Source organism: Rutilus rutilus, assembly GCF_951802725.1.
Source record: "Rutilus rutilus genome assembly, chromosome: 19".
Taxonomy (NCBI): Eukaryota; Metazoa; Chordata; class Actinopteri; order Cypriniformes; family Leuciscidae; genus Rutilus; species Rutilus rutilus.
In genome coordinates, this window is record NC_140232.1 from 7,220,279 (window position 1) to 7,240,895 (window position 20,617).

Here is a 20,617-nt window from a genome sequence, read left to right on the forward strand (position 1 = left end):
CAGCGTTGCTTTGTAGTCAAGGTAAGGCCATCTTCGATTCTCAGCTTCCCTTATATTTTTAACTTCACATAATTGTGTATTTTAGTTGGACGCGTTGCCACATTAAACAAACAGCCGCGAGTGAAAAGTATTATTGTTAAAGTCTAATTTGCACTTTAAGCCTCTGCTCCTAGCACTTTCAAAGCGAAAGTTGGCCCATTATCGCGTTATCCACTTAATTGCAAGACCGAACCAGCATCTGTTAGAATACCTTTAAATAGACGAGATTCAGTTCACTCCCGTTGGACAAGCGAGCAACAAGAGGCTCGACTGAAACGCGCAACTGTGTGTTTTCTGGAATACTCTGCTCTCCTGTTATTGTCAGCGTTGCTTTGTAGTCAAGGTAAGGCCATCTTCGATTCTCAGCTTCCCTTATATTTTTAACTTCACATAATTGTGTATTTTAGTTGGACGCGTTGCCACATTAAACAAACAGCCGCGAGTGAAAAGTATTATTGTTAAAGTCTAATTTGCACTTTAAGCCTCTGCTCCTAGCACTTTCAAAGCGAAAGTTGGCCCATTATCGCGTTATCCACTTAATTGCAAGACCGAACCAGCATCTGTTAGAATACCTTTAAATAGACGAGATTCAGTTCACTCCCGTTGGACAAGCGAGCAACAAGAGGCTCGACTGAAACGCGCAACTGTGTGTTTTCTGGAATACTCTGCTCTCCTGTTATTGTCAGCGTTGCTTTGTAGTCAAGGTAAGGCCATCTTCGATTCTCAGCTTCCCTTATATTTTTAACTTCACATAATTGTGTATTTTAGTTGGACGCGTTGCCACATTAAACAAACAGCCGCGAGTGAAAAGTATTATTGTTAAAGTCTAATTTGCACTTTAAGCCTCTGCTCCTAGCACTTTCAAAGCGAAAGTTGGCCCATTATCGCGTTATCCACTTAATTGCAAGACCGAACCAGCATCTGTTAGAATACCTTTAAATAGACGAGATTCAGTTCACTCCCGTTGGACAAGCGAGCAACAAGAGGCTCGACTGAAACGCGCAACTGTGTGTTTTCTGGAATACTCTGCTCTCCTGTTATTGTCAGCGTTGCTTTGTAGTCAAGGTAAGGCCATCTTCGATTCTCAGCTTCCCTTATATTTTTAACTTCACATAATTGTGTATTTTAGTTGGACGCGTTGCCACATTAAACAAACAGCCGCGAGTGAAAAGTATTATTGTTAAAGTCTAATTTGCACTTTAAGCCTCTGCTCCTAGCACTTTCAAAGCGAAAGTTGGCCCATTATCGCGTTATCCACTTAATTGCAAGACCGAACCAGCATCTGTTAGAATACCTTTAAATAGACGAGATTCAGTTCACTCCCGTTGGACAAGCGAGCAACAAGAGGCTCGACTGAAACGCGCAACTGTGTGTTTTCTGGAATACTCTGCTCTCCTGTTATTGTCAGCGTTGCTTTGTAGTCAAGGTAAGGCCATCTTCGATTCTCAGCTTCCCTTATATTTTTAACTTCACATAATTGTGTATTTTAGTTGGACGCGTTGCCACATTAAACAAACAGCCGCGAGTGAAAAGTATTATTGTTAAAGTCTAATTTGCACTTTAAGCCTCTGCTCCTAGCACTTTCAAAGCGAAAGTTGGCCCATTATCGCGTTATCCACTTAATTGCAAGACCGAACCAGCATCTGTTAGAATACCTTTAAATAGACGAGATTCAGTTCACTCCCGTTGGACAAGCGAGCAACAAGAGGCTCGACTGAAACGCGCAACTGTGTGTTTTCTGGAATACTCTGCTCTCCTGTTATTGTCAGCGTTGCTTTGTAGTCAAGGTAAGGCCATCTTCGATTCTCAGCTTCCCTTATATTTTTAACTTCACATAATTGTGTATTTTAGTTGGACGCGTTGCCACATTAAACAAACAGCCGCGAGTGAAAAGTATTATTGTTAAAGTCTAATTTGCACTTTAAGCCTCTGCTCCTAGCACTTTCAAAGCGAAAGTTGGCCCATTATCGCGTTATCCACTTAATTGCAAGACCGAACCAGCATCTGTTAGAATACCTTTAAATAGACGAGATTCAGTTCACTCCCGTTGGACAAGCGAGCAACAAGAGGCTCGACTGAAACGCGCAACTGTGTGTTTTCTGGAATACTCTGCTCTCCTGTTATTGTCAGCGTTGCTTTGTAGTCAAGGTAAGGCCATCTTCGATTCTCAGCTTCCCTTATATTTTTAACTTCACATAATTGTGTATTTTAGTTGGACGCGTTGCCACATTAAACAAACAGCCGCGAGTGAAAAGTATTATTGTTAAAGTCTAATTTGCACTTTAAGCCTCTGCTCCTAGCACTTTCAAAGCGAAAGTTGGCCCATTATCGCGTTATCCACTTAATTGCAAGACCGAACCAGCTGTACTCACTCAAGCGGTGAAAGTATTTTTCTGTATATCTGTGTATTTTGCGCGCTGTCGCGGAAGCGTCAGCGGAAGCGTTCAGCTCTCGTGTTCAGCCTCCTCGTGTGAAGACCGACTCGGGTAAAGACCATCGACTCTACCTGCGCGACTCCACCGAGCAGGGACACCAGAAAGGCACTTAACATTCGCCTTTTCCCTTTCCACTTCTTATCTTATCTTTCTCCCGAATCAGCATGTGTTTTCAACACATTCCTGTTATCGTTCGACAACGCCCTTTCATCACGCGCACAAGGCAGCGCGATACTAATAATCTGCGTCCCATTCTCTCATCCTCACACACTCCTCTCTCTCTTTCCGTGGGTCTATGGAATTGTCAGTCAGCAGTCAACAAAGCTGACTTCATTCCAGCCTTTGCATCTCATTCTACTCTCAGTATCCTGGGCTTGACTGAGACCTGGATTCGTCCTGAAGACTCAGCAACCCCCGCTGCTCTCTCTAGCAACTTCTCCTTTTCTCACTCCCCTCGCCAGTCTGGGAGGGGTGGCGGGACAGGGCTTCTCGTTTCCAACAATTGGAAATACTCAGCGCTCTCTTCTCTATGCAACAACAATTCATTTGAATATCATGCTATCACACTTACAACTCCCAGTAAGATCCATATTGTAGTAATTTATCGCCCCCCAGGTCAGCTGGGTAACTTCGTAGAGGAGCTGGATGTGCTGCTGTCCTCTTTCCCTGAGGACGGCACCCCACTTCTAGTCTTCGGTGACTTCAACATTCATCTCGAAAAACCACATGCAACAGACTTCACCTCTCTACTAGCCTCCTTCGATCTCAAACGACACATCACCACAGGTACTCACAAATCAGGCAACCAACTGGACCTGGTTTACACACGCAACTGCATCACAGACAACATTTTGGTGAGGCCTCTCCATGTTTCAGATCATTTCCTCATCACCTTCAGTCTACAACTCGCTACCCCTGCGCCACCAACCCCACCACCAGTCACCCTCAGGCGAAACCTACGCTCACTTTCCCCCTCCCATCTCTCCTCTGCCGTGTCTTCTTCTCTTCCCCCACCCTCACAATTCTCATCTCTGGATGTGAATACTGCAACGGATACCCTATGCTCCACACTAACCTCTACTCTAGACAAAATCTGCCCTCTCTCCTCCAGGCCAGCACGCGCTACTCCTTCTAACCCCTGGCTATCTGAGGTTCTCCGTGAACACCGGACCGAACTCAGGGCAGCGGAGAGGAAATGGCGCAAATCAAAAGACTCATCTGACCTGAGTATGTATAAATCTCTCCTCTCGTCCTTTTCTGCTGATGTTCATGCTGCAAAATCTTCTTATTTCCACAACAAGATCAACAGCTCCTCCAACGCACGACTACTCTTCAAGACATTCAACTCACTCCTCTGTCCACCTCCACCACCACCCTCCTCCTCCTTAACTGCCGATGATTTTGCAAACTTCTTCACCAACAAAACAACAACTATCAGCAGTCAATTCTCAGCTCCACACACACAGGAACCCAGACCGACCCCTTCCACAGCCAATACCCTCTGTCCTCCTTTTCGCCGCTAACAGAGGAAGAAGTATCTACACTTCTCCTCTCCAGTCACCCTACCACCTGCCCTCTAGACCCCATCCCCTCACACCTTCTACAAGCCATCTCTCCCACACTTCTACCAGCACTCACACACATCATCAACTCATCCCTCCATACTGGCACCTTCCCTACAGCATTCAAGCAGGCTCGGGTCACTCCACTGCTTAAAAAACCAACGCTAAACACATCTTTTGTAGAGAATTACAGACCCATCTCTCTCCTACCATTCATTGCAAAAACACTTGAAAGAGCTGTTTTCAACAAAGTAACATCCTTCTTGTCTCTAAACAACCAGCTGGATGTCAACCAATCTGGCTTCAAGAAAGGGCATTCAACTGAGACTGCATTACTGTCGGTCACAGAAGCCCTACGGATTGCAAAAGCTGCTTCCAAATCTTCACTCCTCATTCTCCTTGATCTGTCTGCTGCCTTCGACACCGTGAACCATCAGATCCTTATGTCCAGCCTCTCATCACTGGGCATCACAGGAACTTCACTCGACTGGTTTGAATCCTATCTCACAGGTAGGTCCTTCAAAGTCGCATGGAGAGGCGAGGTATCCAGAGCACATCAACTGACCACAGGGGTTCCCCAGGGTTCAGTTCTTGGTCCCCTCCTCTTCTCCATCTACACTACATCACTGGGACACATCATACAGGCACATGGTTTCTCCTACCACTGCTATGCTGATGACACACAACTCTTCCTCTCATTTCGACCAGATGATCCCACAGTAGCTGCACGGGTCTCGAGCTGTCTGGCAGACATCTCCACATGGATGAAGGAACATCACCTGCAGCTCAACCTGGCAAAGACTGAGCTGCTTGTCCTCCCTGCCAATCCGTCTCTACAGCACGACTTCACCATCCAGCTTGATTCATCATCAATCACCCCATCAAGGTCGGTCAGAAATCTGGGAGTAACGTTTGATGACCAGCTGACCTTCACAGATCACATTTCAAAGACAGCTCGATCATGCAGGTTTGCGCTGCACAACATCAGGAAGATCAGGCCTTTCCTAACTGAGCACGCAACACAACTCCTCGTCCAGGCCCTGGTCATTTCTAGGCTTGACTACTGCAATGCTCTTCTGGCCGGACTTCCAGCATGTGCTACCAAACCTCTTCAGATGATCCAGAATGCTGCAGCTCGTCTTGTCTTCAACGAGCCCAAGAGGGCCCACGTCACCCCTCTGTTAATCTCTCTGCACTGGCTACCTCTCGCTGCTCGCATCAAGTTCAAGGCATTGACGCTTGCTTACAGATCTATCACAGGCTCAGCTCCCTCCTACCTTCACTCACTCCTACGAGCCTACATCCCCACCAGACGCCTACGATCAATCAACAAGCGACGTCTCGTGGTTCCATCACAGAAAGCCACAAAATCACTTTCCAGATCATTCTCATTCACAGTTCCATGCTGGTGGAACACTCTCCCCACCCTCATCCGGAATGCTGAATCCCTGACAACATTCAAAAAACAGCTGAAAACCCATCTCTTCCATGAGCTCCTAAACTCATTAAAAAAAAAAAAAAAAAAAAAAAAAAAACCTTTCCCTTAAAATCCCACTTATCATGCTTATGCTACTCTGAATAATGCCTGAACTTCGTATTCTGAGCACTTCTTGCGTTGTTGTCTTTTGCCTCTTCATGATGACTCGCTTAATTTAGTCCTGATTTGTAAGTCGCTTTGGATAAAAGCGTCTGCTAAATGACTAAATGTAAAATGTAAAATGTAGTTACAGCTTGTCCATAACGAACACCATGTTCAAGCATAAGGATGTCCATCAGTGCACATGGCACCAGGACACCCTAGGCCGGAGGTCGATGATCGACTTTGTGGTCGTTTCATCCGACCTCCGGCCGTATGTCTTGGACACTCGGGTGAAGAGAGGGGCGGAGCTGTCAACTGATCACCACCTGGTGGTGAGTTGGATCCGATGGCGGGGGAGGAAGCTGGACAGACTCGGCAGACCCAAACGTACTGTGAGGGTCTGTTGGGAACGTTTGGCCGAATCTCCTGTCAGAGAGATCTTCAACTCCCACCTCCGGCAGAGCTTCGACCAGATCCCGAGGGAGTCTGGAGATATTGAGTCCGAGTGGACCATGTTCTCCACCTCCATTGTCAACGCGGCCACTCTGAGCTGTGGCCGTAAGGTCTCCGGTGCCTGTCGAGGCGGCAATCCCCGAACCCGGTGGTGGACACCGGAAGTAAGGGATGCCGTCAAGCTGAAGAAGGAGTCCTATCGGGCCTGGCTGGCTTGTGGGACTCCTGAGGCAGCTGATGGGTACCGACGGGCCAAGCGGACTGCAGCCCGGGTGGTTGTGGAGGCAAAAACTCGGGCCTGGGAGGAGTTCGGTGAGGCCATGGAGAAGGACTATCGGTCGGCCTCGAAGAGATTCTGGCAAACCGTCCGGCGCCTCAGGAGGGGGAAGCAGTGCCCTACCAACGCTGTTTACAGTGGAGGTGGGCAGCTGTTGACCTCGACTGGGGATATCACCGGACGGTGGAAGGAATACTTCGAGGATCTCCTCAATCCCGCCGTCACGTCTTCCATTGAGGAAGCAGAGGCTGAGGGCTCGGAGGCGGACTCATCCATCACCCAAGCTGAAGTCACCGAGGTAGTCAAGAAACTCCTCGGTGGCAAGGCACCGGGGGTGGATGAGATCCGCCCTGAGTACCTCAAGTCTCTGGATGTTGTGGGGCTGTCTTGGCTGACACGCCTCTGCAACATCGCGTGGCAGTCGGGGACAGTACCTTTGGACTGGCAGACCGGGGTGGTGGTCCCTCTTTTCAAGAAGGGGGATCGGAGGGTGTGCTCCAACTATAGGGGGATCACACTTCTCAGCCTCCCTGGGAAAGTCTATGCCAGGGTACTGGAGAGGAGAATCCGGCCGATAGTAGAACCTCGGATTCAGGAGGAACAGTGTGGTTTTCATGGGAGTTTGCCCAACCAATCCACATGTGCTTTGTGGATTTGGAGAAGGCATTCGACTGTGTCCCTCGCGGCGGCCTGTGGAGGGTGCTCCGGGAGTATGGGGTCCGGGGCCCTTTGCTAAGGGCTATCCGGTCCCTGTACGACCGGAGCAGGAGCTTGGTTCGTATTGCCAGTAGTAAGTCAGACTTGTTCCCGGTGCGTGTTGGACTCCGGCAGGGCTGCCCTTTGTCGCTGGTTCTGTTCATAATTTTTATGGACAGAATTTCTAGGCGCAGCCAGGGGCCGGAGGGGGTCAGGTTTGGGGACCACACGATTTCATCTCTGCTCTTTGCGGATGATGTTGTCGTGTTGGCCTCATCAAACCAGGACCTCCAGCATGCACTGGGACGGTTTGCAGCCGAGTGTGAAGCGGCTGGGATGAAAATCAGCACCTCCAAATCCGAGGCCATGGTTCTCAGTCGGAAAAGGGTGGTTTGCCCGCTTCAGGTTGGTGGAGAGCTCCTGCCTCAAGTGGAGGAGTTCAAGTATCTTGGGGTCTTGTTCACGAGTGAGGGAAGGATGGAACGGGAGATTGACAGGCGGATCGGTGCAGCTTCTGCAGTAATGCAGTCCCTGTACCGGTCTGTCGTGGTGAAGAAGGAGCTGAGCCGCAAGGCGAAGCTCTCGATTTACCAGTCAATCTACGTTCCTACTCTCACCTATGGTCATGAGCTGTGGGTCATGACCGAAAGGACAAGATCCCGGATACAAGCGGCCGAAATGAGTTTTCTCCGCAGGGTGGCTGGGCGATCCCTTAGAGATAGGGTGAGAAGCTCGGTCACTCGGGAGGAGCTCAGAGTAGAGCCGCTGCTCCTCCACATCGAGAGGGGTCAGTTGAGGTGGCTCGGGCATCTTTTCCGGATGCCTCCTGGACGCCTTCCCGGGAAGGCGTTCCGGGCATGTCCCACCGGGAGGAGACCCCGGGGAAGACCTAGGACACGCTGGAGAGACTATGTCTCCCGGCTGGCCTGGGAACGCCTCGGTGTCCCCCCGGAAGAGCTGGAGGAAGTGTCTAGGGAGAGGGAAGTCTGGGCATCCCTGCTTAGACTGCTGCCCCCGCGACCCGGCCCCGGATAAGCGGTAGAAGATGGATGGATGGATGGATGGACATTTCAAATCAGCAAAACATCTGACATGTATACTGTCCCAAAAATGTTGTTTCTTATGCTCAAATAGAATTAAAAAGCGTAAAAAAAAGCGTAAAAACCCCTAATTCAGGCTGATTTAGCCAATGCGCATGTGCAATCCCAATCTTCTAACAGCAGTTGCAGTATGAATAACATATGAGTCAAATGAGTGAAACATGTCTGTACAAGTCTTTGGCCACGCTCTGTTGTTCACAAACAGTATTCGTCCATTCAATCCGTAGACATTTTATTGGTATTTTTCACAACTACATTTAGATCACCAAGACAAAAATAACTTTTTCATTACTCTACGAGAACAATTTATATGAATATTATATTAAATAAATACTAACTTGTTTCTAGTTATTACAACCCAGTTTCATGGGAAAATGTCAATATTTAACAAGGTTGTATAAATGCATATGAATTAAAGCAGATTCACACCAAGGATGATATAGCAGTAACGCTAAAGATATATGGCAAGTTTTTGTTTTCTATTTTTCTACAAATTGTTCTAAATTTAAAGAATAGCAAAGTCCACACCACAACTAAAACAATAATGACACAGAGGAACAATATCATTTGAATCATTTTTTTTTTAAATCCAGCTGATGAAGGATAAAAACATTGACAGCCAATCAGAATTCATCCAGCTTTTAAAGAGGTTGAGCATTTAAAGTGGCAGATGACAAAACTGCCGTGTCTGCTTATAATAAAGAGAATGTTGTTGTGCGTTGGCGTTGACGCAAATATAGTTAATGCTTTATCCAAAGCGACTTAAAAAAGCGAGTAAAAATATTACAGTGAGTGCTAGTTGTCTATAAATCAAGTCACCTGGTAAACAATCCTTATCATATCAAACATCCCCTGTCTCAACTGTCTGGCTTTTGCTAGATTGTTCCTGTGCCTTCCTACAACAGAACAGACTCCAGAGCTTGTCTTTTAGATACCTGTTTGAAGCTGTCAGAAGTAAAGAAGTCATGCCACCGTAAAAACCAAAGGCACCGGCAATAATTTGGTAGGTGATAACTCCCCCGATTAACTTTATAATGATGAACAAAGACACAATAAACAGAGTGGACAGATAAACTCCCACCAGGGAGATGGTGATTTTGCACACCAGGAGGTACGAGTCAGATCCTTGCACCTGGGTCTTGTTCTTCTGGAGAGCCAGAGTATGGGCGCACAGATGGACGACCATTCGGACAGAGGTCGGCAGCATGATCATCAGAGGGATCGGGCAGAGGAGACAAATGGTAGCACCTGCGTATGCATTTGTGTTAATATCGATAGTGAAAAAGGGCTGCGAACAGGTCATGTTAGCGGTGTCATTCACGTTGTCATTTTCATCCAGTGAAATGTCAACTGAGAACAGAGGAGTGAAAAACAAGAAGGAGAAAGAGCAGCACTGCAGCGTTGATCACAGACGAGATTTTCCTCTTCAGCGTCTGGAAGCACTCAGAGGAAAAACTCACGACTTTGATGCAGTAGAAGAGACTCAGCCATGCAATGGCCCAGAAGCTGTTAAAGCTGGAAGTCATCATCAGATAAAATTCGATCCGGATTGATAAAGGATATGGTGTGATGCACCAAATTTGGGGATTCTGAAAAACACCCATCACCAATGAGAAGGTGGCGAGGACCAAGATAATGTTGCTGATGGAGATGACGTTTAGGATCAGACCCACAGTCTGAATGGTCCTGGTCTTCACTTGCTGTTGTATAGTGAAAATGAGGTTAAATAAGTTTCCAGAAACACCAATAAGCGCAAGTCCAACATAAAAAAGAACGTGCTCAATTCAGGTCGAGATCATGATGTTCTCTTCAGAGAGCGAAGCACACAAACCAGAGTCCTGCACTGATATGAGATCTGGAGAGATGCGCATTGTCTTGTAGAGAAACAGGGAATGAATCTCATATGCAAAGTGGCTTTGCGTGAGTGAATCAGAGCAGGCTTTGTTCAAAGCTGAAAACACAAATTAGGTAAAATGAGAGAAATGCACCATGTTCATTACAGTTCAGCTTACATAAAACAAAATGATAAAACAAGAGAATTTGTGAATTTATTATATTGTCTTCGCTGATGGTAAATATACACAACTCATGCTTGTCATTTACACACTGAGACTACATTTGTTTTCACAATACAATCAGTATTAAATGTTCATGTTATCAGTGTTCGAAATTTGCCTATTCAAATCCTTGTTTGTTTGTTATTTAGATGTAGGCTACTTGGAATTATATTGGATAAAATGCAGTCTGTAAAATTTTACTATTCAAATCTCCTACAAGATGTAGGGACTTGAGTTTTCCACTGTCAAAGTCTGTCATTCTAGTAGGGACAATGATTGATGGGGAATAATTTTAACCTCATAGATTTTTCTATGCAGGGTGTTAAATAAGCTAAATTGGATTTGATATGTAGCCTACAGTGTTGTAGCAAGTTCAGTGACATAGGCCTATACAGTAGGGGAGAGTGGGGTGAGTTGTGCCAGTTTTTACTCAAAGTGACTTTAAAGTGAGGCCATGGCAGTAATGCCTTCAACTTAAGGATGTACATATATTTCAGGATGTGGTGCATCCCTGAGAACAATAACTTTGGATCTGAAATAAATTGTTTCAGAAATATAGCTCTTGGAAAAAAAGTGTTCTCATGGCACAACTTGCCCCTGGTGTGGGGGAAGTTGTGCCTTTGGGGGAATACATTGGGGGTAAATTGTGCCAGTGATTTCTGAAGTAAAACAGAACATTTTAATGTTATGAACCATAATGCTATATGAAAGCAAGATAAATTCAATACAAAATTACTCATTTAAGGTTTATTTAGATATTGTCACCCTGGAATACCATAGCATGTGTTTTTCCTACTATGGTCAATTGCATAGGGATTTTGTATTGAACATAACTCTGGATCACAGTGTCATAGAGACAAGGGGGCAGGCTCATTTTACTCAGACGACCAATAAGTCTCTCAGGATCATTGTGAAGCTATCAAGCTACACCCTAGCAACCATTTAGAGCACCATAGCAACACAATATATGATATTTGTGATATCATTTCAGGCAAAAAGGCTTTGGCAATAGATGCCTGTTGACATAGCGCTGTCTGTCAATTATGTAACATATAAGAATAAAGTGACTAGGCTAATTTCTAAACATCCTGACATAGGCCACTTAAAAACGGAATAAAACTTCTCTTTAATAACATAGAGCAAACTCAAAACTGAAATCAGTGTTAGCTAAATTAAACAAATTTTGGGCAGGCCCAAGTAAAACAATGATGAGGCATGCCCATCTCCTCACTTCTCAAGATTATCCCCTGTGAGAATGTAGGTCTAGGTGGTCTGGATCTGGCACAACTTAACCCAGGCCCTTTGGCACAAATCACCCCGGACCCACAAGTTTGAAAAACTAGCATGATCCAGCAGTTAAGAGCTAACATCATGCTAACTGTATAGACTCATTGTGTAGCCTACTAAAGCACTAAAACATGTGTGAAATGTTTTCAAACTTGTCTATAATTGTTCAGACACTACAATCAAAAAACCTTAATCATAGAAATTTTACTTTGAAAGGGAAAAAACAGTTTTTTGCACTAAAATATGCTTAACTCTCATGCCATGTGTCTCCCGTCTTTGGAGGACGAGTAAAAGTGATTGCTTTTCAAAATTATGTGGACACATGACCAATTTCTTCTATGGTTTTCCAGAAAAAAGGGTGGAACTACTTCCCCCCTGGCACAAATCACCCCACTCTCCCCCTACCAGTCATTTTTTAAAAGAGTTTTAAAAGAAATTATTCAGCAAAGGCGTATTAAATTGATGTGACAGTAAAAAGTGACAGTAAAGACATCTGTAATGTTATAAATGATTTATATCTTCTTTCCACAAAAAATATTATAAAAATGTTTTCACCATTGATGATAATAATAAGAAATATTTCTTGAGCATCTAATTAGCATATTAGAATGATTTCTGAAGGATCATGTGACACTGAAATATTGGCAGCTAAAAATTTTGCTTTGTCTTTACAGGTATAGCCTAAATTACATTTTAAAATATATCAAAATAGAAAACAGTTATTTTAAATTTCACAATATTACTTAGCCTATATATATTTATATAATGGTATTTTTGTTCAGATAAATGCAGCCTGCATAAGAGACTGCTTTCAAAAACATTAATCTTGCCAACTCTAAACATTTGAACTGTAGTGTTGATGAGAATATTATTTCATTATTCAATATTTTATTTTATTTATTTTCGGCAGGAATAATCCTTGTATTCATGAGGTTCTTTATTTTTTTCTGTGAATGGTAGAGTGAGATGAAAATGCAATTAAAATATCTTAAAATATAAATTGAATGAATGAAAAAACACATGACACATGCAGCATTGACACGCAAGACGACACAGTCAAACGACAAGGACAGATGACAGGAGTAAGTTGAGTGGACAAAGACAAAAGTTGAGTCATGTGGGCAATCACGACAGTGAACAGACACATAGACATGGAAGACGACACACAGCATAGACAGACAGACATGGAAGACGACACACAGCATAGACAGACAGACATGGACATAAACAGTGAACAGACACATAGACATGGAAGACGACACATAGCGTAGACAGACAGACATAGACATAGACAGTGAACAGACACATAGACATGGAAGACGACACACAGCATAGACAGACAGACATGGACATAAACAGTGAACAGACACATAGACATGGAAGACGACACATAGCATAGACAGACAGACATAGACATAGACAGTGAACAGACACATAGACATGGAAGACGACACATAGCATAGACAGACAGACATGGACATAAACAGTGAACAGACATAGACATGGAAGACGACACATAGCATAGACAGACAGACATAGACATAGACAGTGAACAGACACATAGACATGGAAGACGACACATAGCATAGACAGACAGACATAGACATAGACAGTGAACAGACACAGACATGGAAGACGACACATAGCATAGACAGACAGACATAGACATAGACAGTGAACAGACACATAGACATGGAAGACGACACACAGCATAGACAGACAGACATAGACATAGACAGTGAACAGACACATAGACATGGAAGACGACACATAGCATAGACAGACATAGACATAGACAGTGAACAGACACATAGACATGGAAGACGACACATAGCATAGACAGACAGACATAGACATAGACAGTGAACAGACACATAGACATGGAAGACGACACATAGCATAGACAGACAGACATAGACATAGACAGTGAACAGACACATAGACATGGAAGACGACACACAGCATAGACAGATAGCATGTCGACATAATTTCGACACAAATGGAACCCCATACCAAACATGTATAGTGTTGTATGATAATTGTTTACATTAAACCATATACTGTAGATGTTTGGATGAATTTCAGGTGATCTCAGCATGAGAGAGAGAGACGAGATGGGGAAGGGAGAGAATTGTAAATTGGGAGGTGATCAACTCAAGTGTGATTGTGTCTCGAATGGGGATGTTTAATATAGCAAGAGAGTTCAGATGTTGTTTTCTCAGAGAGTTGCCTTCTCTTCCAGTTCTTCCAGTTTTTCCAGTCTTACACCACAATGAAAGTGTTCTTAAGTAGATTTAGGTTTGTATTCCAATAACTCTTGAAAACAAGTTAAAAAGTCATGAAATGTTGTTGTTGTTTTATTTCGGCAGGGAAAAAACTCATTTTTTGTTGCGACAAATGTCATAGTCACAAAGAACCAAAAACAAGGTAATTGCCCAGAGGTAAGTGCAGGTACTTTTTATTTCAGTTGCAATACGAAGTATATCTCAAGTCTTGAAGATTTATTTCCATTGTGGCCCATTTTATTTAGTGATGATTATATCTCCATGAATCTCCACTCAATCTCCATTGTCCATATAAGACAAATATAATCCATTCAACAGATGGTCTACTTCTGTTGTTCTACTTGGTTGTTCTACCATTCATATGTTCTACTTCAGGTCCCACCACATGGAAAGCTGTTGACCAGACAAAGATTGCGAGAAAGGGTTGTCTGACCAACATAACCATGGTGATGTTACATGAAGATGCAATTTGTGCCCTGGCTGCAGATTTAATGTGATTTAATGTACCCAAACAACGAGCACCAAATTTCTCTCTCATGTTGCTCCTCAAACCACTGAAAACTGTCAAAAAATCGAACCCAAAGTCTAATAATTATGGATGTTATCTGAAAAAAGTGGTGGGTACAAAATGACTCATGACGAAATCTGGTGGGAACGCGTACCCACCGCCCGCCCGCGACGCCTATGGCTGCTATTCATCAAAGAGCCTGTTTAACTTTTAACTATAAATGTTCTACTGTCTATATAATAAAGTACACAACCAAGCAATGAAAAAAAAAGCTTGTAATTAAGACCGTAACATTGACTTACCTGTCGAGAAGAAAGCAGGCAACTTCAGGGTCTATTTTGAAAGCTTTCTCCTGCATTAGCTATCCCGACATTAACCCTTGATTTTGTAATCTCCGGTCACGTTTCCTTTTACGGTCTATTTTGGACTTTTTCGACGACGAGGACTCATCCTGTGACTCAGCATATGTATGAATGAACGGTGTATAAATAACCGTACAGTGCAGCCTTTTAAACTTGCCGGGGCAGTGACAAGCGCCTCTCACTGCTCTGCTCCTCCGTTTCTGCTGGCTTCAGTCACGTGACGCTGGTTCTGAACGAAAACGCATTGTGGAAACGCGTTGGCCTAGTACTTTTTGTCCCTCTCTGCTATTATAGTTTTTCAAGATGGCGGAACTACATGGAAGCCTCCATGGACCTACCCGTCCCATGTATATAAAGATAATAAATTCTTCGTTTATGAGGATTAGTCTGATCATTGGCATAGGTATTTGTACACCATTGAGGGCATATTTATTAATAAAAATATTGCTTTTAGATAATAAAATACCTAAAAAGCTACACATAGTCCCTTTAAGTTCATTTTTTTTCCTCATTATTGTACACACAGCACCCCATATTGACAGAAAAACACAGAATTGTTGACATTTTTGCACATTTATTAAAAAAGAAAAACTGAAATATCACATGGTCCTAAGTATTCAGACCCTTTGCTGTGACACTCATATATTTAATTCAGGTGCTGTCCATTTCTTCTGATCATCCTTGAGATGGTTCTACACCTTCATTTGAGTCCAGCTGTGTTTGATTATACTGATTGGACTTGATTAGGAAAGCCACACACCTGTCTATATAAGACCTTACAGCTCACAGTGCATGTCAGAGCAAATGAGAATCATGAGGTCAAAGGAACTGCCTGAAGAGCTCAGAGACAGAATTGTGGCAAGGCACAGATCTGGCCAAGGTTACAAAAAAATTTCTGTTGCACTTAAGGTTCCTAAGAGCACAGTGGCCTCCATAATCCTTAAATGGAAGACGTTTGGGACGACCAGAACCCTTCCTGGAGCTGGCTGTCCGGCCAAACTGAGCTATCGGGGGAGAAGAGCCTTGGTGAGAGAGGTAAAGAAGAACCCAAAGATCACTGTGGCTGAGCTCCAGAGATGCAGTCGGGAGATGGGAGAAAGTTGTAGTAAGTCAACCATCACTGCAGCCATCCACCAGTCGGGGCTTTATGGCAGAGTGGCCCGACGGAAGCCTCTCCTCAGTGCAAGACACATGAAAGCACACCTGAAGGACTCCCAAGATGGTGATAAATAAGATTCTCTGGTCTGATGAGACCAAGATAGAACTTTTTGGCCTTAATTCTAAGCGGTATGTGTGGAGAAAACCAGGCACTGCTCATCACCTGTCCAATACAGTCTCAACAGTGAAGCATGGTGGTGGCAGCATCATGCTGTGGGGGTGTTTTTCAGCTGCAGGGACAGGACGACTGGTTGCAATCGAGGGAAAGATGAATGCGGCCAAGTACAGGGATATCCTGGACGAAAACCTTCTCCAGAGTGCTCTGGACCTCAGACTGGGCCGAAGGTTCACCTTCCAACAAGACAATGACCCTAAGCACACAGCTAAAATAACGAAGGAGTGGCTTCACAACAACTCCGTGACTGTTCTTGAATGGCCCAGCCAGAGCCCTGACTTAAACCCAATTGAGCATCTCTGGAGAGACCTGAAAATGGCTGTCCACCAACGTTTACCATCCATCCTGACTGAACTGGAGAGGATCTGCAAGGAGGAATGGCAGAGGATACCCAAATCCAGGTGTGAAAAACTTGTTGCATCTTTCCCAAAAAGACTCATGGCTGTATTAGATCAAAAGGGTGCTTCTACTAAATACTGAGCAAAGGGTCTTAGGACCATGTGATTTTTCAGTTTTTCTTTTTTAATAAATGTGCAAAAATGTCAATAATTCTGTGTTTTTCTGTCAATATGGGGTGCTGTGTGTACAATAATGAGGGGGAAAAAAGAACTTAAATGATTTTAGCAAATGGCTGCAATATAACAAAGAGTGAAAAATTTAAGGGGGTCTGAATACTTTCCGTACCCACTGTATATAGCGCTTTTAACAATATAGATTGTTTCAAAGCGGCTTTAAAGTGATAATAGTAACTTAAAGTAACTGAGATTGTTTTGGCTTTACAGCAGCTCTAGAATAAAGTAATTGTCCAGCTAAAGTTAGTTTTGATTGATTCACTTCCATTGCAAAGATCATTAGTTGCCAACTGTCATGTGAAAAAGAAAATACAACCTTTTAAATTCTGTGGTTTTACGTTTTATATTATATGGTTTTATCGGAACATAATAAAAAAATCATCTGGTCCTTGGGAGTTCTTATATTTAGGTAAATACAACCTTAGATGAACAACAACACATGACATTTTACACCATGTCATGGTTTATTTAACAAAAACTAGGCCAAAATTGAGAAGCCATGTGTAACAAACCAAGTACACCATTACTGCTTCCATAGGAGTTAAGAGGTTAGTAGCAGTCAGTCACTGCTAATCAACAGTCTGCTCTCTAAAAAAAGAACATGGCAGCATGCCTTAGGTTTGCAAAGTTGCATCTGAACAAACCACAAGACTTCTGGAACAATGTCCTTTTGACAGACAAGACCAAAGTTGAGATGTTTGGCCATAATGCACAGTGCCACCTTTGGCGAAATTCAAACACAGCATATCAGCACAAACACCTAATTTCAGCTGCCAAGCACGGTGGCAGAGGGGTAAATTTGGGTCATGCAACGAGACAATGATTCCAAGCACACCAGCAAATCTACAACAGAATGGCTAAAAAAGAAAAAAAAATCAAGGTGTTGTACTGGCCCAGTCAAAGTCCAGACCTCAACCTGATACTGCACACATAAAGCTTGCCACAGTGCACCGGCAAATATAATGATAATGATAACGTTAAAAAAAACAGGAGGAGACTGTCTAAACATTTAAATATTTTATTGGTAATGTTTTCTGTGATTTCGGCTGCAGATAGTAAGTCAACGATGCTGACTCGTCATCTCCAAAGTAGTGGACGTCCCTATATGCACATTTCATACCCATTACATAATCTGAAATTATTTACTTTCCATTGAATCTGTTCTTTCAAATGTAGACATTTCAAGCTCTCTATAGATATATTTCCTATATATTTTATATTTCCGATATATTTAAAAATATGCATTACTCTTATCGACTAACAAAAATTATTATTTAATTTAAATGCAAGTGATCACGCCGACGCCTGTATTTCATGCAGTAAGTGTGCTCTCCTCACAAACACTTGAATATGCGCTATTAATAACGCACATTTGTCTAGGTTTACTTAAGAAAACTTAAGAGCGAGCGGACTTGTAAAGTGCTGCTACTTACATGTTTCAAGCGATAAGCCATATTTGAGGTCGATGAATAATAGGCGAATGTTTGGATTTCCTGCCGTCAACAATCTGTCCGTTACAGCCTGTGTGATTTTGCCAGTTCCTCTGGAGTTTGTTTCTAATAAACTCTTTGTCGACCAAACCTCTTCTAGTGGACCAACGGTTAGTCAACTATTAAGGGACAGCCCTAAATGGCACGGTGTGATATGTCATGTGTTGTAGTTCATCTGAGGCTGTATTTCCCTAAATGTCTTGATACGTAAAACGTCTAGGGTTATGACTGTAACCTCTGTTCACATAAATCATTAACGTGTGACCTGGAAGTATTTAAGGGCGCCTTGCAAACATGATAATCACCTTTTCGTATGAAGGGACTGTTTGGTAGGCAGGCCCCGAGGCATGGCGAAAAGACGCAGTGTCTCGTTCCCTGTTCTCAGGGAACAGAGGTTACAGTCGTAACCTAGACTTTCCCTTTCGAAAGGGAACTCGCATTGCGTCGATTGACGCTAAGGGGAACGATATACCAACATCACATTGCTAAGGGGAGTGTATACCCATTGGCAGTGACAACTGTCAAAACCAGCAAATTCAAATGAAATGCCAGAACCACTCACCCTCAGGTCACACTGGGCTGTCAGTGACAGCATTCCCTATGGTCAAAGCCCAAGCTATACGTTCCACAGGAAAACCTCCATAAAAAATGTTTAATGAAAGGCCTACCTGGGCCTGCTCAAGGGCTTGGACAACAGCTTCAAATTTAGAAGGGGTCCCTTCTAGGGAATGTGGCTAGGGAACCCGAAGGAGCCCCAGCCAATCACTATTCAGGGGAACATACTCACCCGAAATGCCACCAGGAAGGCCTGACCTGGCGTCACTTACATTGGACATTTCAGTCTGGCCAAATTCCTGTCTGTCCGAAGACAGAGCCTCTGGACACTTGCCTTTAGATAAGGCATCCAACCCGAGGGACTGCGAACCACTCGGCCCAGATCTCAGGGACTGGGTATCCAGGAGAGCATGACTCAGCATAGCGCTTACAACCCTTGCCAGCGAGGGGAGTTTCTCTGCTCGATCCACAGATCTACCCAGCGCTTGTGTTTCAAAGCACCGAGGAGGCCTGAAAAGGCCTAAGGACTGATCTAACTCACGAGAGGCCTATGACCGTCTGACCAGACTCAGGAGGCTCAGTGAGGGGAGCACATGGCCTGCCTGGTAGGCAAACCAGGCTGTAGGCTAGATGAAAGTGGTTCCGGGAGGGAACCAGTAGCAGAAAACGACCATTAGTCATGCTAGGGCTCAAGCTCGCCCTCAGAAGCTGCATGCTAAGGCCAGCCGAACTGATAGCAAGCAGCCACTAGCTGCCGGAACCCAGCGTCGCTGGGAGACCACTTACAAGGAGGCCGGGTGAGGCCTACTACCAGAGGGCTGGCTACCTTGTACCCGTATTTGGGAACTTGCCTTTAGGGAGGCCTAGTGAGGCCTACTACCTGGCAGCCAGTAAAGCTAGCTGTGCAGTTGCCCATCTTTGGGACTTCGCCTTCAGAGAGGCCTGATGAGGCCTACTACCTGCCTTCAGGGAGGCCTGGAGAGGCCTACTACCTAATAGCTAGCTAAAAACTGGTTATTGCTATGAATCCTGATTCTGAGTGTCAGTCCCAGGGCGGCCTGTTAAGGCCTGCCAGTCTTGGGGCTCAGTCTCGGAGTGGCCTGTTAAAGCCGGTTGTCTGAAAGTTTTCTTTAGGTAAGAAACTGACTGCAATGGCCATAAGGTTGGGGACCTAGCTACATGGTGGCCTGATAAGGCCAACCGCCTGACAGTGGTCAATCCTATTCGGCTAATTGGGGCTAGCTTCCAGAGAGGCCCACTGAAGCCAATTGTCTGATGACGCTCAGGGTCAGGGAGGCCTTGCTAAGGCCTTGAAGCAAGTCAGTGCTGTCAGCCAAATTCATACTGCCGGGGACTCGCCATCAGTGAGGCCTGGTTGGGCCTACTAGCTGATAGCCAGTCTATTCTGCTACACACATATACCGTTTGGAACCATACTACACCAACACAAATATTGAGGCCACCCACAGGAGGCCTAATAAGGCTAGCTACCTGGTCGCAGCTAATTTGTATGTTTAAGGCCTACTACCCATCAGTGAGTCTACTGCCCGAACTACTAAGGCCAACCACCTGAGGTAAGCTGGCCTACCGCACTCTCTTGGGGGCTGCCCAGTCAAGGAGGCCTGCTGAGGCCTACTATCTACCGGCGCAGCCTTCGTTGGCAGATAAGCTGTTTACACAGCGCCTGCAGCATCCTGGTACCTAATCACATTGACCATGGCAGTGTACTCAGCAAAAAACACAGCACCCTTTAAGCAAGGGGAGTACAACATACACCACTCTGCCTCAACAGAGGCCCCAAAGTCAGGGGCCTACCATCTGTATGCATGGGCGTCAGCTCATGGCAATGCTCTGGCTTCATGGGAGTGTACTTCGAAAACCAAAAAGAAGTGAAGGTTAGAACTTTCCGCTCGACCCGAGCCATAATGGTGAGAGGTAGGATAATACAGAGCTGAAAATGAAGTACTCAGACCTACCCTGTATCACAGGGGAATACTACCACCTCACCCTGAGATTTAACAGAGTGC

The 20,617-nt window shown here is 44.5% G+C and overlaps 1 protein-coding gene and 1 pseudogene across 2 annotated transcripts; one reads left to right on the forward strand and one right to left on the reverse strand.

Annotated features, from left to right (window-relative positions):
• On the forward strand, positions 1-3,997 carry LOC311278714 (uncharacterized protein; the record flags this gene model as incomplete). Its single annotated transcript, XM_084389723.1, has 2 exons — positions 1-21; positions 161-3,997. The coding sequence occupies exon 2, from the start codon at positions 2,639-2,641 to the stop codon at positions 3,995-3,997; it is 1,359 nt and encodes a 452-aa protein (XP_084245849.1). The 5' UTR covers positions 1-21; positions 161-2,638.
• A 4,985-nt stretch (positions 3,998-8,982) lies between these two features.
• LOC311278716 (taste receptor type 2 member 40-like) lies at positions 8,983-19,012 on the reverse strand (annotated as a pseudogene). The gene is made up of 2 exons: positions 18,863-19,012; positions 8,983-9,919 (listed from the first exon to the last, which is right to left on the reverse strand). The product of its transcript is annotated as a taste receptor type 2 member 40-like (transcript).
• Between the last annotated feature and the right edge of the window lie 1,605 nt (positions 19,013-20,617).